We start from the raw sequence: 16946 nt of genomic DNA, 5'->3' as shown, positions 1-16946 counted from the left end.
GTCATGTACTATTTCGGAGCTCTACCAACCCTGATTTAAGTGTTGGATTCATCTATTTCTTTGTGGGAACATTTTGTAAAGCATGAGGGGTATTTGTGGAATAAAGTTTCTACTTTACTTATAGTAGCCCTATTTTATACAGTATTATTGTTGTTAGAGGTAGCTAAAGAAATATGAACTTACAGCCACTCCCGCAGTGGGGCACTGCGGTTATGAAATTAAAGGCCCCTCCTGTTTTTGGAACCGCAGGAGCTTTCTAGTTTGCTGTTAGGTAGATTTTTGGTTCCTCTTTCCTGTCATGCTCTCTTTTTCTTCATGAATTCTTTTCTTTTTTCTGCCTTCTTGCTCATTCACCTGTATTTTTTCCAAAAATCTCTTCTCTTGCCGCTTGTCTCGCGATTCATGTATAGTTTAATCTGTTAGTGTTCTGATGTAAGTCCAGCAGTAGATAGGTTAAGCCTATTTTAACATACTGGAAACTGGTAATCTTCCAGTAGGTATTAATTTAGTTTTACTAAAGCCTGCTGGGACACAAGTAATGGGTTAGTGCATTTGTAAACAGGAATCGCTTGACAAGTGGCCCCCTTCATCCCCCCCTTCCTCGTCCTGATATGGCTCTGCGTAGTCGGCTGGACGTTTAAGCAACAAATAAACAAACAAACAAACAATTGAATGGTTGAAAACGACGTTAAACACCAAATAAAGAAAGAAAGAAAGATGTATGAACATTTAGCATTCTTTCACTTTCGAGAAGACATTAAATTTTTTTCAGTATCCTGTTGCGTTTGCTATTCTACTGTCAGTCTTCGTAACAAATGTGTGATTGTGACACTCTGATACAAGTGTTGCCAGTCATGTACTATTTCGGAGCTCTACCAACCCTGATTTAAGTGTTGGATTCATCTATTTCTTTGTGGGAACATTTTGTAAAGCATGAGGGGTATTTGTGGAATAAAGTTTCTACTTTACTTATAGTAGCCCTATTTTATACAGTATTATTGTTGTTAGAGGTAGCTAAAGAAATATGAACTTACAGCCACATCTTGTGTTAATTAAAGTTTGAAGGACAGTTCTGTGTCATCTGTTGGTGTTTTTCACTGATCATGTCTAACTAAAGTGGTTGTTTTTCAGTTATCTCAATTTCATAATGACATTATTATTTGTAGTACGTTTGATGAGCACACACATTTCCTATGTGTTAATATGAGGTTACCTAATCCAACCAATGAAGATGGGATTACGATTTGGTCACTTTTAGCATAACTAAATATTTTTGTCAGCTATTTTTTCATGGCATTGGTCAGTGGAGGTTTCGTGTTTATATTTTGATTCAAAATGAACATTCCATTTCTCAACGTTTCGGTTGATTGGCTGTTTTCTTTTTCCCTAAGTCACTCATCCTGGTTTTTAAGTTAACTTTAGGCCAAAAAAAAAAGGTGTGGTTAAGGTAACATAGCCAAAAAAAATAGGGTAGGAAGGTAGGCAATCACTTTTTTTTTAAAACTTTTTTTTCTAATGTGTACAAATTAAACCTACTTGACAGGGAAATAAGTGTGCGACTCGAGCGCTTTCGCTTTCATTGCGTTTTCTGCACTCGTTTTCTTGTGTTTTTTTGGTTTTATTTGACAAATGTAATAAAAAGTTATAGGCTCGGCCCCTAAAAATAGGGTAGGTCGGGTTACCGTAACCACACCTATTTTTTTTTTAGGCCTTATTGACAGTCAGCTCCCCATGATTTCCAATTGATGAAAGACGTTTGTTGTCTTGCTTCTTTTATCAGATCAAAATGATTGACATTGAAGGCATGACCACTTAAACCTTCTGCTATCATTTACATATTTTCTGTCATCTTTCACTGAACTTTTTTTTTTGATGTGTTGCTCAGTGAATTTCAAGATTAAGAATGGTGACCACCGCCAGTAGGCTTTCATTTTTGAAAAGTATCTCATATGAGGATTTTTAGTAAGGTGTCTTCTGGCCTTGGCTGGAATGTCTTTGGGGCATTAAAAATTAAGCCACAGCGTTCATATTACTGCTTGTAAACCAGAATTTCTTGTTCAAAACACTAGTGTCTATTACTTATTAATGTACCAATCTTGTTTCCATTTATGAAGTGGCAGGGCGGGGAGAATAAAGTGCAGTTGGTTGCGTATATGCTGGCTTTAAAACCAGTTTGTTTGTGAGGAAGACATTTGTACCCAAAAGGAAAGGTTTTGTTGCATGACAACCATGGACTGATTAGATTTTTGTTGTTTTGAATTGAGCCCGTTGCATTCATGATCATATAGCAAGCATGGTTAAGAAATGCTTATCAACTGTCTCAAACGCAAAGGTTCATGTTGCTGTTTGTCTTGATTTAAATGGTCTCTGTATTTTGTCACCATTTATTAGATGTACATGTTCGTTTGTTGTTGTTGTCGTTTTGGTGTGATTCATGCGACACTGTAAATTTATCATTTTGAAACAGAAGTGTGATAATGTATGTTAATTATTTATTCGTGGTCATAGCTGAGCTTTGGTGATAATAAACCAATGAGGTAAAATCTAAGACGCTTTTACTTTTATGTTTTTGCTTGGCAGTGGTGTATGGGTGTCCTAAAGTTTGCATCATCAGATTAATGTAACCTGATTCTTTAAAGTACAGCAATACCTGCGATGTAAGAAATGTTAAGTCCTTTGTACTGGAAACTTGCATTCTCCCAGTAAGGTCATATATTGTACTACGTTGCAAATGCAAGCCCCTGGAGCAATTTTTTGATTAGTGCTTTTGTGAACAAGAAACAATTAACAAGTGGCTCTATCCCATCTCCCCCCCTTTCCCCGTCGCGATATAACCTTGAATGGTTGAAAACAACGTTAAACACCAAATAAATAAATAAAATAAAAATGCAAAAGGTTTATTGCAGCTACAGCGTTTTCAAATTGATGCTTACTCCAACCCCAGAGAAAAACAACGTCACGTAACTATTTCCTCATTATATTCATGGGTGGGATTCTTCCAGTATATGCCAGAAATCCGGATTCGTAATGTCTGTGGTGACGTTTTTTGGTTAATTATACAAATCCTTAAGCGTCCCAGACCCTCCCCCCCCCCCCCCCCTTAAAAATGTTCAGGATTCATGACATTGTTCAGTCCCACCCATGTGTGTTGCACAGTTCTGAATATACAACCAAAAATGTATATACTCTCGTGCTAGGAAAAACGTGAATCACTTTGGAATTCTGATGGTTACACTTTGTAACATTCCCAGAAGCCGATACATGTATTGGTAGGGTTTAATACCTCACCAAGATTTCCTGCTACAGTACCAGGCTACAAGACAATCTCTCTTTATTTCCCCCCCTCTCTCTCTCTCTCTCTCTCACACACACACACACACTGAACTGAAAAAAACTGAAAAAACAACATCTAAAGCATGCACAAGACCTAAGATAAAGACACACACAGATTTCCTTCCTGTTTACTTTATTGTTGAAGAAAAAGAACCCAAGATTCCTATAGGAAGTCACAACTGTGTGTGAGTGAGTGTGTGTGTGTGCATGTGAGTGTGTGTGCGTGTGAGTGTGTGTGTGTGTGTGTGTGTGTGTGTGAGTGTGTGTGTGTGTGTGTGTGTGTGTGTGTGTGTGTGTGTGTGTGTGTGTGTGTGTGTGTGTGCGTGCGTGCGTGCGTGCGTGCAATTAATTGTCTTGTCAATTAAACAATGCGTGTAATTGTCTTGTTACCTCCCTTTAATGTGTGTGTGAGTGTGTGTGTGTGTGTGTGTGTGTGTGTGTGTGTGAGTGTGTGTGTGTGTGTGTGAGTGTGTGCACCCTGGTGTGAGTGTGTGTGTGTGAGTGTGAGTGTGTGTGAGTGTGTGTGTGAGTGTGTGTGTGTGTGTGTGTGTGCGCGTGTGTGTGTGTGTGTGTGCGCGTGTGTGTGTGTGTGTTTGTGAGTGTGTGAGTGTGTGCATGTGTGTGTGTGTGTGTGTGTGTTTAAGTGGAGGATGGTCTTATCCCATGTAAAACTTGGCCAGATCTGGAATGGTGAGCCAAACTTTTCACAAAATGAAGTGTGCCTTGAATAACGTATCTATCGAATGACGATGCATACACATACAAAACAACAAACCGGTATCAAATGAGAATTCAAATGCCTTGTATAGATTTGTGACATCTGATTATCTCTGAGGACAAATATCTGAATATTGCTTACACTGCTAATAATAGCAAACAGAACACATTCAGATATCAAAAATGTTTACTCAATAAAAATTATAAATGGCGCAGCAAATATTTGGAATCAGTTTTAGTAATTAGTTCAATTTGATATGTTGCATCTCGTTTTGTCAATAGAAACAAAACTTCATGCTGGGAGCCTATACTTCTGATGCAAAAATAATGCATCACCTTTAACTTCGCAATTATCATGTATTTAACCAACAAACGTTAATCATGTAAATAGTTGTAAGTACCTTCCAAATCATTCATGTAAAGCTGTTGTGCATTCAGCAAAATATAATTATGTAAAGAGTCATCTCAGATGACACCTACATTTGGATTTCATTACTTCAATCGACCTTGTTGATTCATCTGAGGTGAAACATACACAAACACAAATTTAAACAAAAAAGTGAATATAATGCTTCCTCATTTGTGTAATTTGACTTACCAAATAAGGAAGGCAGAATCTTCTAGTCACTGCTTTTTAGTCAAATTAACTTCAAATATAATATGTGTAAAATCAACACATGAAACACCCACACCTCCGGACAATTTGCGTAGTGTCAATAATTGTAGTTAGTACAGTCACGTGTAAAGTTCATGTACATAAAATGCATAAAGAAAACCTTTCACAGATCTTTGTGATGAAAAAGAAACCAGACAGGTTCATATGAAACACTGACACATATGCATGCACATGTAAAAAATGCAACTTTCACAGTAACTCTTGTCAAAGGAAGAAAAAACAGGAAGGCCTAATTAACAAAATACTGAGTACATGTTAACAAGAAGGCCCTGTGTTGCAGCACAACACTGCCATGTAGTTATTTCACTGGGATGACTCTTTGGAACGTAGGCGGGCGTATTCTTGCAGCCTGATAAAAACAACACACAAAGCAAAATACATCATATAGCCTAGCGACCATTTAGAAAATCTTCACGCGTCTAGCGGTGTCACGCGGTGCGCTGAAACGGAGAGTCTGCTATCTCTTCCTCCCCTCTCCCAACCCAGCTTCGAAATGGTCCATCGAGTACATATAGGCAACAACAAATGACAAGAGGCAAAGTTTGCCACGCCACACAGAATCAACACACACCAGCACAGCCAGACAGTGTCTATTATCAATACATAGACTCATACATGTGAGCCAAAAATCAGATGCTGTAATCTGCTGAAGGGTGTTTATTTTTGTTCAGGTGCAGTACACGTACAGTGGAACCCCCCTTTAAGACCTTCACAAATCTGAGAAAATCAGGTCTTAAAAAGGAGGGAGTCTTAAAATGGCGGTAAATGTACAGAGGTATAATGAAGAGAAAGTCTGAAAAAGCAAGGTCTTAAAAGGGGGGTTCCACTGTAGTATAGCACTTTTGTTCTTATGCCAGACTGGCCAAGATTAATATCATGTGGCAACTGACGGGCGCTGTGGTGTGGTGGTAAGACGCCGGCCTCTTAATCGGAAGGTCGAGGGTTCGAATCCTGGCCGGGGCCGCCTGGTGGGTTAAGTGTGGAGATTTTTCCGATCTCCCAGGTCAACTTATGTGCAGACCTGCTAGTGGCTTATCCCCCTTCGTGTGTACATGCAAGCACAAGACCAAGTGCGCACGGAAAAGATCCTGTAATCCATGTCCGAGTTCGGTGGGTTATAGAAACACAAAAATACCAAGCATGCTTCCTCCGAAAGCGGCGTATGGCTGCCTAAATGGTGGGGTAAAAACGGTCATACACGTAAAATTCCACTCGTGCAAAAACACGAGTCTACGTGGAGTCTAAGCCCATGAACGAAGAAGAAGAAGATGTGGCAACTTAAATTACCATGCAGATCTGGCAGACCTATATTGACAGATGGACCGAGAGGGAAAAAAATAAATATGCCTAAAATACTTTACACAAAAACTTGGTCGCTTCCACACATTACAATTCTATTTGTTAATGAGAAAAAGAGACAGCAGGTTAACATAGCAATACGGATTTTTTTTATTCACACTTACAAAATAGATTGTAATCACCAACCTGAGAGCATTTATCTTGATAAAGCCACCAGCATCTATTGGTTCGTAGTCTCCTTGAACATTCATGCTGCACACAAACAATCACTAAAGTAATTCAGACGTATAATACAAGCATTTCTGGCATAGGTATTGCAGTAAGCCAGTTATTGTTCATTGCATGATCATAGTACCATATTTTTCAAGAGACCCACTACATTTCTGAAGTGCAGTTGAGGAGTTGCACTGACTTTACAATTGCATGGTTTGGAAATGACACATTTGTTTTGGTGAAGAATAATTAAAATGATGTATTCTGTGCTGAAAATGGCGTAATGTGGCAAGGTTGCTCAGTTAATAGAGCAGTGTCTGGACTTGTGATCCTTGGGTCATGGGTTTAAATATGTGCAAGGCTATAGACAGGGTAAGCTTTATGTGCAAACTCAGAGATGGTATTCATGTCCCACCCCCGTCACCCCGTGTCACCACTGTGACATACCTGTAAAAGACCTGTTACTCTGAGAAAAGTGCAGGTGGCTGGTTACACCTTAAAACACGCACACACCTGAGTAGAGTGACTTTTCTACCAGCTTAATTATCACTGGGAGTTCGCGACCTGGGTCGGTATGCAGGAGTCGAGTTTAGAGACCTAGCTTAATTAGTCCATGATAAACTGCATTGAGGGTACAGTTTATCCCGGACTAAAGTCTCTAACTTTGACTCTTGCATAAAGTACCGGCCTTGAATTTCCCAGCGATGGGAAAATAAAGTAATTAATGAAACTCTTTTAGCATTGTGGTAAAAAGTGCCTCGTTATTCTAGCCTCTCATCTCACCTGACCAGCTCTTCATTGTAGAGAGAGTAGGGTGACTTGCGACCCAGGATGTAGGTGGCGCCCTTGTAGAGTTTGAGTGTGACGCTGCCAGTTACCGAGTCCTGGCTCTTGGCGATGCAGAACCGTGTGAACTCACACTCTGGGCTGAACCAGAAACCTGTCAATGAGACATACAAATAGTGATGGAGGTTGGTGCTCTCGTTTCCCCCGAAATCGGCGTGTCAGTGTGCTGCCTGAATGGCGGGGTAAAAATGATCATACACGTACAAATCCACTCATGCAAAAACATGAGTGAACGTGGGAGTTTCAGCTCATGGACGAAGAAGAAGAAGAATTAAAGGTTCCCAAGAGCATACAAGCAGACAGCAGCTGCCAGACCCCATCACAAACGCTCTCCACCGGCAGACAACTCTGCAGAGTCTGCTGAGAAGAGTGACGCAGTAGTCTCCCTGTCACACTTGACCAGCAGTTGAGATCAAGCAAAGCTGAACAAAGGAGTGCATGAGAGACATTTCCCAGTCTGAGACCAATGTGATTTGCAAGTCGATCGAATAAGCATACCTTTGTAAACTTGATCTGAAAAATTGATGTCCAGTCCTCTTTTGATTCTTCTCAATTCCTGAAAACAAAAAGAATTGTACACATTCTCAGTGACTGAAATTATTTGACTTTCCATGCTACTCACTCCACACACATTAATGAATTAATCTTGCTATCGAAGATTTCATGGATAATTTTACCCCATCGTTTCCCAAACTTTATCATTTTTACCCTGAACCTTAAAACCTATCTCTACCCTTCACCTATAATAGTAGGTGAAGTCTTGAAAGGAGGATGCATTCCTTTATTAAAGTTTCTCAGAATCTACCTACTGTCTATGACGAAAACCCTAATAAATATGTGTATGGTTGAAATCCTAAATGACAGCCTAGCTTTGATTAAATGTAAAAAAAAAAAAATGCAAAGAAACCTGAGATCATTAAAAGTGAGCAGGTCCGCTAATTGTTTTCACAGCAACCTACCCTGTCCATGGTGAAGACTTCAATATCCGTGTGTGCCTCGATGAGAATTGTGCCAGCTGGCGTCTCATACAGACCTCGAGACTTCATGCCGATGAAGCGATTCTCCACCAGATCTACTCGTCCAATGCCGTGCTTGCCTCTGAAATGCAGTGAACAATTTGGATTGCCTTTAAGATTGAAAGTAAAAAGATGAAAAGGAATCAATCTAATAGACAAAAATCTTACTAATTTAGAGCTAATTAAGTTAATAGCTCTATAAAAACTGCAATCGGTACGCACAGGTTCCCAAGAGCGTACAAGGAGATAACAGCAGCCAGACCCTATCACATACAGCTACTCCACATATCTGACTGGTGTGCTGTCTACCAAAAAGTCTATAAATAGCTCACGCTTCCGCAGCGAGACACCTCCATCAATGCAGAGCAACTGCCTGTGACAAGGGGGACTACCGCGTCACCCTGTCACACATGCCACGGAAGGAAATGGGATGAAATGATCTCTGATACAGTGGAACCCCCTTTTAAGACCCCCCCCCCCTCTTCCCCCCCCCCCAATTTAAGACTCCGCCCCTTTCAAGATATTGTTTTGTAAGATTTTCTTTTCATAACCTTTGTAAATCAACCCCCATTTCAAGACTCCCTCCTTTTTGAGACCAGATTTTCTTAGATTTGAGGTCTTAAAACGCGGGTTCCACTGTACTATCCACTCCCTGTGGAAACTTCTTCTTCTTCAGCGTTCCAGAATTGTCTGGTGACGTGTGGGCTCGTTTGCCCATTTGGGTTCCCCACACTATACTCTGAGAGCATTGTCAGCTTCACTCCGCTTTCATTGAGTAGGCATGCTGGGTATTTTCGTGTTTCCATAACCCACCGAACTCTGACATGGATTACAGGATCTTTTCTGTGCGCACTTGGTCTTGTGCTTGCGTGTACACACGAAGGGGGTTAAGTCACAAGCAGGTCTGCATATAAGTTGACCTGGGAGATCGGAAAAATCTCCACTCTTAACCCACCAGGCGGCAGCGACTGGGATTCGAACTCACGACCTCCCGATTAGGAGGCCGACATCTTACCAACACGCCACTGCGCCCGTCCCTGTGGAAACAAAATCAAGCTGACCCCAGTTGGTTGAGGTAGACGAAGAGCTCCAGAGGGTCCTTCTTCACTGTCCCGTCCTCCTGGTTGGTCACACACACCGGCACACCTGCAACACAGCAAACCAACACAGGTGACAACAATCATGGAAATTAGGCTCATGTTTTTACTAATTTTGACTAAATGTTTTGACGTAGACCGGGAATCGAGACGAGGGTATAGTGGTGTTTGTATGTATGTATTTTCATTTTCATTGCTTTATTGTCTCATTGCTGGGAATGTTGGGTTCTTCCTCCCTGTGGAAAGCTAGCAGCAACAAGAGTCGTGCTACCCAGGTGTATGCATGCATGTTCAGGTGTAATTAGCCACCTGCATTTCATGCCTGTACAAGTGTGCAATTCTGACATTAATTTGGAGTGGTTTTTTTTACCAGAGAGAAGATGCCAACACGCTGTTAACCTCGCCCCCCTCAGAACATTTTGCCGAATGTCTTTTTTTTTTTACAGATTAATTAAATTAAAGCAAAAATACTGTATCTTTTCGTCACAGAAGATGGACATTTTGAATCATGGCAATATCAAAACTATCAGAAAAACTGCAAAAAGCACATTTTGATATCTCTAGTCTGTTAATGACCACCCATCCCCCTCTCCTGCTGGTACTTCAGGGGCGGATCTGGGGGGGGTGCAATAGGTGCAATTGCACCCCCCCCCCCCCAGCGGGACAGAAAAAAAAAAAAGAAAAAAAAAGAAGAAAAATGTATCACCTGAAAATAGCACTTTACACGCTCAGATTGCACCAGATTGCACAATTTTGCTTCCTTTTTAAAAAAAAATTCCGGGGGGTCATGCCCCCGGACCCCCCTAGCATGCTCGGCGCTTCGCGCCATCGGTTCGGCGCTTCGCGCCTTCGCTGATAAGATACACAAAACAAAAAACAAAAAACTTTGCACCCCCCCCTTTCAAAACCCAGATCCGCCCCTGTCCTTAATCTGTCTCCTTCTCTCTCCTTCTTCTTCCCTTTCCAGCTCTATTCTTCTTCTCTCAACTAACTTTATGTATCCAATAATTTATTTATTTATTTATGACTGTTTTTCCGTCTTCAGAATGCATGTGCCTGTAGTTGGTATGAGTGAGTGCGTCGCGTTCTCGCTGTGCGTCTGTCTGCGAGTGTATGAGTCCGAGTGTCCTTGTCGATTTGTGTTTCGTATAATGTTCACTATGTATTGTATATTTTGTAAGCGCCTAGGGCTATATTTAGATTAGGCGCACAAATGTTCATAATAATAATAATAATAATAATCTCCACAATGAAATCTGTAATATCTTTTATAAAACATGCCCAGGGTTGTTCATGATACCATACCTCTCATCCTATATCTGATTCGAGATTCGAGATCCCCCGAAAGTGGCGTGTACAGGCTGCATAAATGGAGGGGTAAAAAACGGTCACATAAAAGCAGTGGGAGTTTCAGCCCATGCAAAAAAGAAGAAAATATCTGATCAGACTGCTTCTTCCTTCCAACAGTGGAACCCCCCTTTTAAGACCTAGACCTCCAAAAATCTTAGGAAATCTGACAAACGAGGGAATCTTAGAATGGGGGTAAACTTAAAGAGGTTATGAACCAAAAGTCTGAGTAAACAGGGTCTTCGACGGGAGGGTCAACACTACTTTTTAACATCTCATAATCCACCCTACCTTTTTCAAAATCAATCTGGATGACCTCGGGCTTGTCGGGAGCTTGTTCAGGGTCAACGGTCATGGTGAACACACCCGGGGGTCCTGGTTTGCTGGGGTCCTCCAGCACTCCACTCTCGTAACTGTGTACACATATACACACACACACACATTCATGAACGCATGCATGCACAAATTCAACATGCGTCTGCGCAAGTACACACACACACACACAAACACATGCACGCACGCACTCACGCACACATACTTACACACACACACATGCACGCAAGCACACACACGCACACACACACATTTATGCAGGCATGCGCACACACACACACACACATACAGTGCACACACACACACACCTCTTAAATTTAATGCGGATAAGAAAGGTAGGTTGTTGGAACGTTTGTTATTGACAAAACAATACATTCACAGACAAACAAATATTCACACAAAACTTATCTTGATAGAATCAGTTTACGCCCACTCGTCAGGAGTGAAATAATAATGATTCATTCGCTTGGCTTCCTGACGAGTGGGCGTAAACTGATTCTATCATTAGATAAGTTTGTGTGAATATTTGTTTGTCTGTTCACTTAAAAGACCGTTGGGTTGAAATATCTGTGAAGACATGGCTGTGAATAGATGTCTTCTATCAGTGACGGCACAAAAGTAAATAAATTTCACTACAGTGGAACCCCCCTTGTAAGACCCCCCAATTTAAGACCCCCTCCTTTTTAAGACCTTGCTTTCTCAGATTTGCTGTTCATAACCTTGGTAAATTGACCCCCATTTTAAAACCTCCCCTTTTTAAGACCTGATTTTCTCAGGTTTTTCTCAGTCTTAAAAGGGGGGTTCTACTGTAACATATTCTTCTGTAATTGAGATAAAAAAAAAAACGAATGACATCTATTTAATGCAAATCTAGATTCATACAACCCACGCTCTGTTTTACTTAAATTATTTTCAATGACCATTCTGAAGTGTGAAACACTCTTCAACAGCAGAAAAGAAACTGTGCACGAACTTGTGGATTACTGCAGTTACTTACCTGACGTGCATTAGGTTGGCATCCATGCTCCATGGTGATTTAGGTGTCACTGGGAGTGGTATGCCATGTTTCTGTACCATAAAGCACACACACAGACACAGACACAGACACATACACACACGCACACACAAAAAGACAGACATACGCACACACACACACAAAGACACACACACACACAAACAGACAGACACACACACAAAGACACACACACACACAAACAGACAGACACACACACAAAGACACACACACACACAAAGACACACACACACAAAGGCAGACAGACAGACACACACACACACAGACACACACACAAAGGCAGACAGACAGACAGACACACACACACACACACACACACACACACACACACACGTGCACAAACGCATACACAGACAGACACAAATGTGAGATAAGTAATGTTTTCTTAAAATAATGGGACTTAAAAAAAATACTAACGAGTACTTATAAATAAGTTAACAGAATACACATTAAGCATAGTTCAACAACTCACATGCTTACAAATGAATAAATAAATAAATGGATAAATTAGTAAACAAATAAGACTTTAACTATAATACATAAATAAATCAACTACTTCGGAAATAAATACATAGGTAAATAGATGAACAATTACATGTCCTAACCTTGGCATACTCAAACAGATCGTTCCTGCCGGGGAAACGCTGGTAAAACTCCGGCAGTCGCCATGGAGATATCACCTGTGAAAAACACATTTGTTATGAAGCACTGAAATGATTGTTTCAAGTACGTATTAACACAACCAGTGTCTAGCTATACATGCGTAATAATACTGAACAGGTGTGATCAACAAGTTTTTTTGTTACTGCTGCTGCTTTTCCTCCGCTCTAGTGAATCTCGTTGTATTTCTTGAATGATAAAATAATCCCCCAAAAATCAATGAGTCTTAATTGCAACTGAAAAGATTGCGTGCTGTTCTTAAATTGCGTTTTGAACAGTACAACTAGGTTAATGGGAGAATATTGTTCATTTTCGTTTTGGATTCTTTTTGGTTTTTACCTGTTACTAGTTTTATTCTGCTCCAGTAAATCTCTTTCTATTTCTTGAATTAACTAAAAACAAAAGAAAAGAATAATCAATGTGTCTCAATTACAATTAAAAAGACTATGATAGCCTGGTACATGTACCGTACTAGCTAGGGCCTATTCCAAAGTCGTGTTTGTGGTAACTGTGAAAAATAACCTAATTGCAGAATCTATGAATCCATCCTATATTTTTGTGTTATCGTGATTACTGTTTTTGCTCTACTCTAGTAATCTCTTTGTACTTCCCTTATACTTCTTGCAAGCAAAAAAAAAAAAAAAAAAAAAATCAATTTGTCTCAATGGCAGTTAAAAAGATCCAGGCAGCCCGGTAGTGTTCTAATGTCATGCTTGTGGCAACTGCAAATAACTCCACAGCAGAATCTTGCAAACCATGTCTTGTTAATGGGTTTTCATGCTTTGCTCTAGTACATTTCTTTGAATTTCTTGCACACACAAAAGTTCTATGTTTTTTTTGTAAGCAAGCAAAAAGACCCTGGTAGTGTTGTAAAGTTATCCTTGTTGTTGCTGTACAAATAACTTTAAAGAACTCATAATCTTGGCAAGTATACATGAACACAGAAACCAAATCTTTAAATATTTGTGCTTATGTTAGACTTTTGCAAATCTTTCAGCTTACAAAAAAAGCTTATAAGTAGTTAAATCTTTGAGTTAATATAAAAACAAAACAAAGCTAAATCTTTAAGGTCATGCATGAAAAAACTCAACCAATCAATGTACCGGTAATATGCTGGTGAAAACAAATACTTGAATCTATGTGCTCATAAAAATGGAACGACACATGATTTCTTTTGATTTCAGGAAAAGTTTGGTTACATCCTGTATCCTAATGGAACATATCCCATACATTTCTGACAATAAAGAGCGTTAATGGCAATCCCCGGTTATGAAAATGAACGGACAGTTTTATCAATATCTTTGCTAACTATTCGGTCTTTTTCTCCTACGTTCATAGGCTGCAACTGTTTTTCAAACTCCGAATCTTCCACATGGAAGGCAACGTCTTAACTACTAGTACTAGATGATTTTTGTCCCCCATTTTTTTTTTCAATTTATATTATCCCAATGCTGTGAAATTTGAGTCGCTTCCTCCCAGTGGAAAGCTAGCAGCAACAAGAGTCGCACTGCCCAGGTGTCTGCGTGTTTAGGTGTAATCAGCCATCTGCATTTATGGCAGTCGAATGACCGAGGTCTTTTACGTGCCACTGTGGTGACACGGGGGTGGGACATGGATACCGTCTCTGAGTCTGCACATAAAGTTGACCCGTGTCCATCCCTGCCGGGATTGGAACCTGCGACCCTAGGATCACAAGTCCAGTGCTCTACCAACTGAGCTACCCGGCCCCCCCAATGATCATCCAAATATTGGGCCAACATAGGCCTACTCTGTACATACAAGGCAACGCTAAGCCTGATCACCTGGATTCCAGGGTGGAGAGCGTAGGCACCCAGTTCGAAGCGAATCTGATCGTTGCCCTTTCCTGTGGCACCGTGGGCAACAAACTGTGCCCCTTCATCCTTAGCTACCTGCACCATGGCTCTGTTGGTAGAAAATACACACACACACACACACATACAGACGTCATACACACACACACACGCACACACACACACACACACACATACAGACGTCACACACACACACACACACACACACACACACACACACACACACACACGCACATCATACAGTTTATGAGTCAAATCTTCATGCACATTTTCCCCCTTTTTCATGCTGCAAACAAATGCACTATTCTGGAGAGCCAGAGGTGAAAAACCACCTGCAGGAATTTTCAATGCGGCATGACAGAGAATTTACAGCGCAAACCAAACTGTTTATGCTTTATTTTTTATTTTTCATTGCTTGCCAAATATAGATAACCTTTAAATCCGGCCTGCAATGAAAAATGTACACACACAAAAACAGAGATACCGGAAAGAAAGCTTTGGGACAGGGGTTACTTTAAGTTTAAGTAGAAAACATTTTTTGACACTTGAATTATTTTTTTAATCTTTGAAATCAAAATATTCTTTTTAACAACCCCTTCCTTAAAGAATGTAACTATAACTGACCTGGCAATAAGAGGCCGGGCAAGGGCAGTGCCCAGGAGGTATCTGTCTTCATACTTAGCGTTGGCTTGGATAGCTGGCCAGATGAATTCATTCACAAACTCCTTGCGTAGATCTGGTACCACCATCTGTTGATGTGCAACAGGTGCGTGGATTAACTCATTAAGAAAACAAAAGAAACTGCTCAGACAATTTAAACCACAACTTAATTACAGCGGTTTGACATGCAATAAAATGTCACCTTTTGGAACAGCCAATCAGTGTCCCTCCATCGTAGGTATGTAATGGTTTATGGTAAACATTGGAACCCCCCTGGTAAGACCCCCCTGGTAAGACCCCCCAATATCAGACTAAATTCTCCCTTTTAAGACTCTGTTTTCTTAGACTTTCTGTTCATGACCTCTGTAAATGTACCCCCATTTTAAGACTCCCTCCTTTTTAAGACCTGATTTTGTCCGATTTTTGGAGGTCTTAAAAGGGGGGTTCCACTGTAGTTATTATAGGTAACTGGAGTCAACAGAAGGCGTACGTCCTTCAAGGGGAGGTGGCCTTGTCAACAGAGTGGCCACACATAACAGGTACCACTGTACGTTGTTCACAATCACAGTCAGTTTTTATCTTGAAGATATATATACAATCTTTCCCATGTTAGTGATTGGGTAGGTACACCGGTCACCACAGATCTATTGGGTAGTCTTTTGCATTATTGGAAAAAGAGCACACTTCCATTTTGACATGCACACAAATCACCAGCTTTCTGTGCAGAGATGGAGGGAATGTTTCGCTGAATTAATTTAGCCTATTGACATAGGTTTTTACTAGATTCAATGGAGGATCAATCAGCTAAGGGTAAGGGATGGGGGGGGGGGGGGGGGGGTGATATCCTTAGCGGATTATGACTTTATTCAGTTATTCTGCATTCTCTATTGCTGCTTTCTCCAACCATAACACGAAATCCCCTTCCACCTCTCGTCCATTCTCTATTGCTGCTGTCTCCAACCATAAAACGAAATCCCCTTCCACCTCTCGTCCATTCTCTCTCGCTAAGATGTGTGCACCAAACCAAAATAAAACAAAACACAAAAATCAATATTCCGCAAAGGTCTATGTATCGATTGGAGATTGGATTTCCCTTCTTTGAGTCATGTGACGTCAGAGGCCGACAAAACTTTATAATTTGGCTTTTCAGGTTGACCGAAACTTCAAAGGAACTACAAAAACACACGTCATGTGTTTGATTGCATGTGTGTGTGCTGTTCAATGTCAAAACAACAAAAAAAAGTCAGTACATGACGTGTGTTTTGTAGTTCCTTTGAAGTTTCGGTCAACCTGAAACGCCCAAAATAATATGAAGCTTATGTGTTTGATTGCATACATGTGGATTGCATGCATGTGTGTGTGTGCTCGTTCAATCGTCAAAACAACAACAAAGTCATAAGTACCTGAAAGGAATTCGATCGATACATAAATGTTATTTGCGTGTTTGACCAAAATATGACATTTTACACAGATCTCGACAGTCATTGTTCACCTCGACCGCTAGCGCGGTCTCGGAGAACAATGACTGTCTCGATCTGTGTAAAATGTCATATTTTGGTCAAACACGCAAATAACGTATAATATTCTTCCGCTCAAGTCTCATCAATCTCTGTTCCTTTCCACCATCCCCCGAACATATGCACATGATGTCAGGCAGTTTTTGTGTGTGTTATTTAATCATTCCCCATACTTGCATTCAACTGTACTTCTCCAGGGGCGGACCTAGTTGTGGATAAGGGGGGGGTTCCAAATTGGAGCAGGGGTCCAGGGGCCGCTCAGGCCCCGGTGGGGTCCATGGGCAAAGCCCTGGTGGGGGGTCTGGGGGGCAAAGCCCAGATGCTGAAGGAATTTTATTTTTTTAGGTCAATCGGAGGCCTCTCGTGG

General features: G+C 40.8%; 1 protein-coding gene across 1 annotated transcript in view; it reads right to left on the bottom strand.

The window, feature by feature from the left end:
* Window positions 1-3449: 3449 nt before the first annotated feature.
* Window positions 3450-16946, bottom strand: part of LOC138948822 (argininosuccinate synthase-like) — a 28043-nt gene continuing 14546 nt past the window's right edge. Inside the window, exons 4-14 of the mRNA XM_070320451.1 lie at window positions 15027-15151; window positions 14373-14493; window positions 12516-12590; window positions 11875-11945; window positions 10836-10957; window positions 9162-9246; window positions 8044-8182; window positions 7583-7640; window positions 7022-7178; window positions 6212-6277; window positions 3450-5075 (exon numbers count right to left, since the gene is read on the bottom strand). Of these exons, the coding sequence (XP_070176552.1) occupies window positions 5030-5075; window positions 6212-6277; window positions 7022-7178; window positions 7583-7640; window positions 8044-8182; window positions 9162-9246; window positions 10836-10957; window positions 11875-11945; window positions 12516-12590; window positions 14373-14493; window positions 15027-15151 (1065 nt within the window). The 3' untranslated portion in view covers window positions 3450-5029. The remainder of the gene's footprint in view (window positions 5076-6211; window positions 6278-7021; window positions 7179-7582; window positions 7641-8043; window positions 8183-9161; window positions 9247-10835; window positions 10958-11874; window positions 11946-12515; window positions 12591-14372; window positions 14494-15026; window positions 15152-16946) is intronic.

Source organism: Littorina saxatilis, linkage group LG15 (assembly GCF_037325665.1).
Source record: "Littorina saxatilis isolate snail1 linkage group LG15, US_GU_Lsax_2.0, whole genome shotgun sequence".
In the NCBI taxonomy this organism is placed as follows: Eukaryota; Metazoa; Mollusca; class Gastropoda; order Littorinimorpha; family Littorinidae; genus Littorina; species Littorina saxatilis.
The sequence above is the reverse complement of the archived record's forward strand: the minus strand, read 5'-3'. Positions and strand labels throughout refer to the sequence as shown.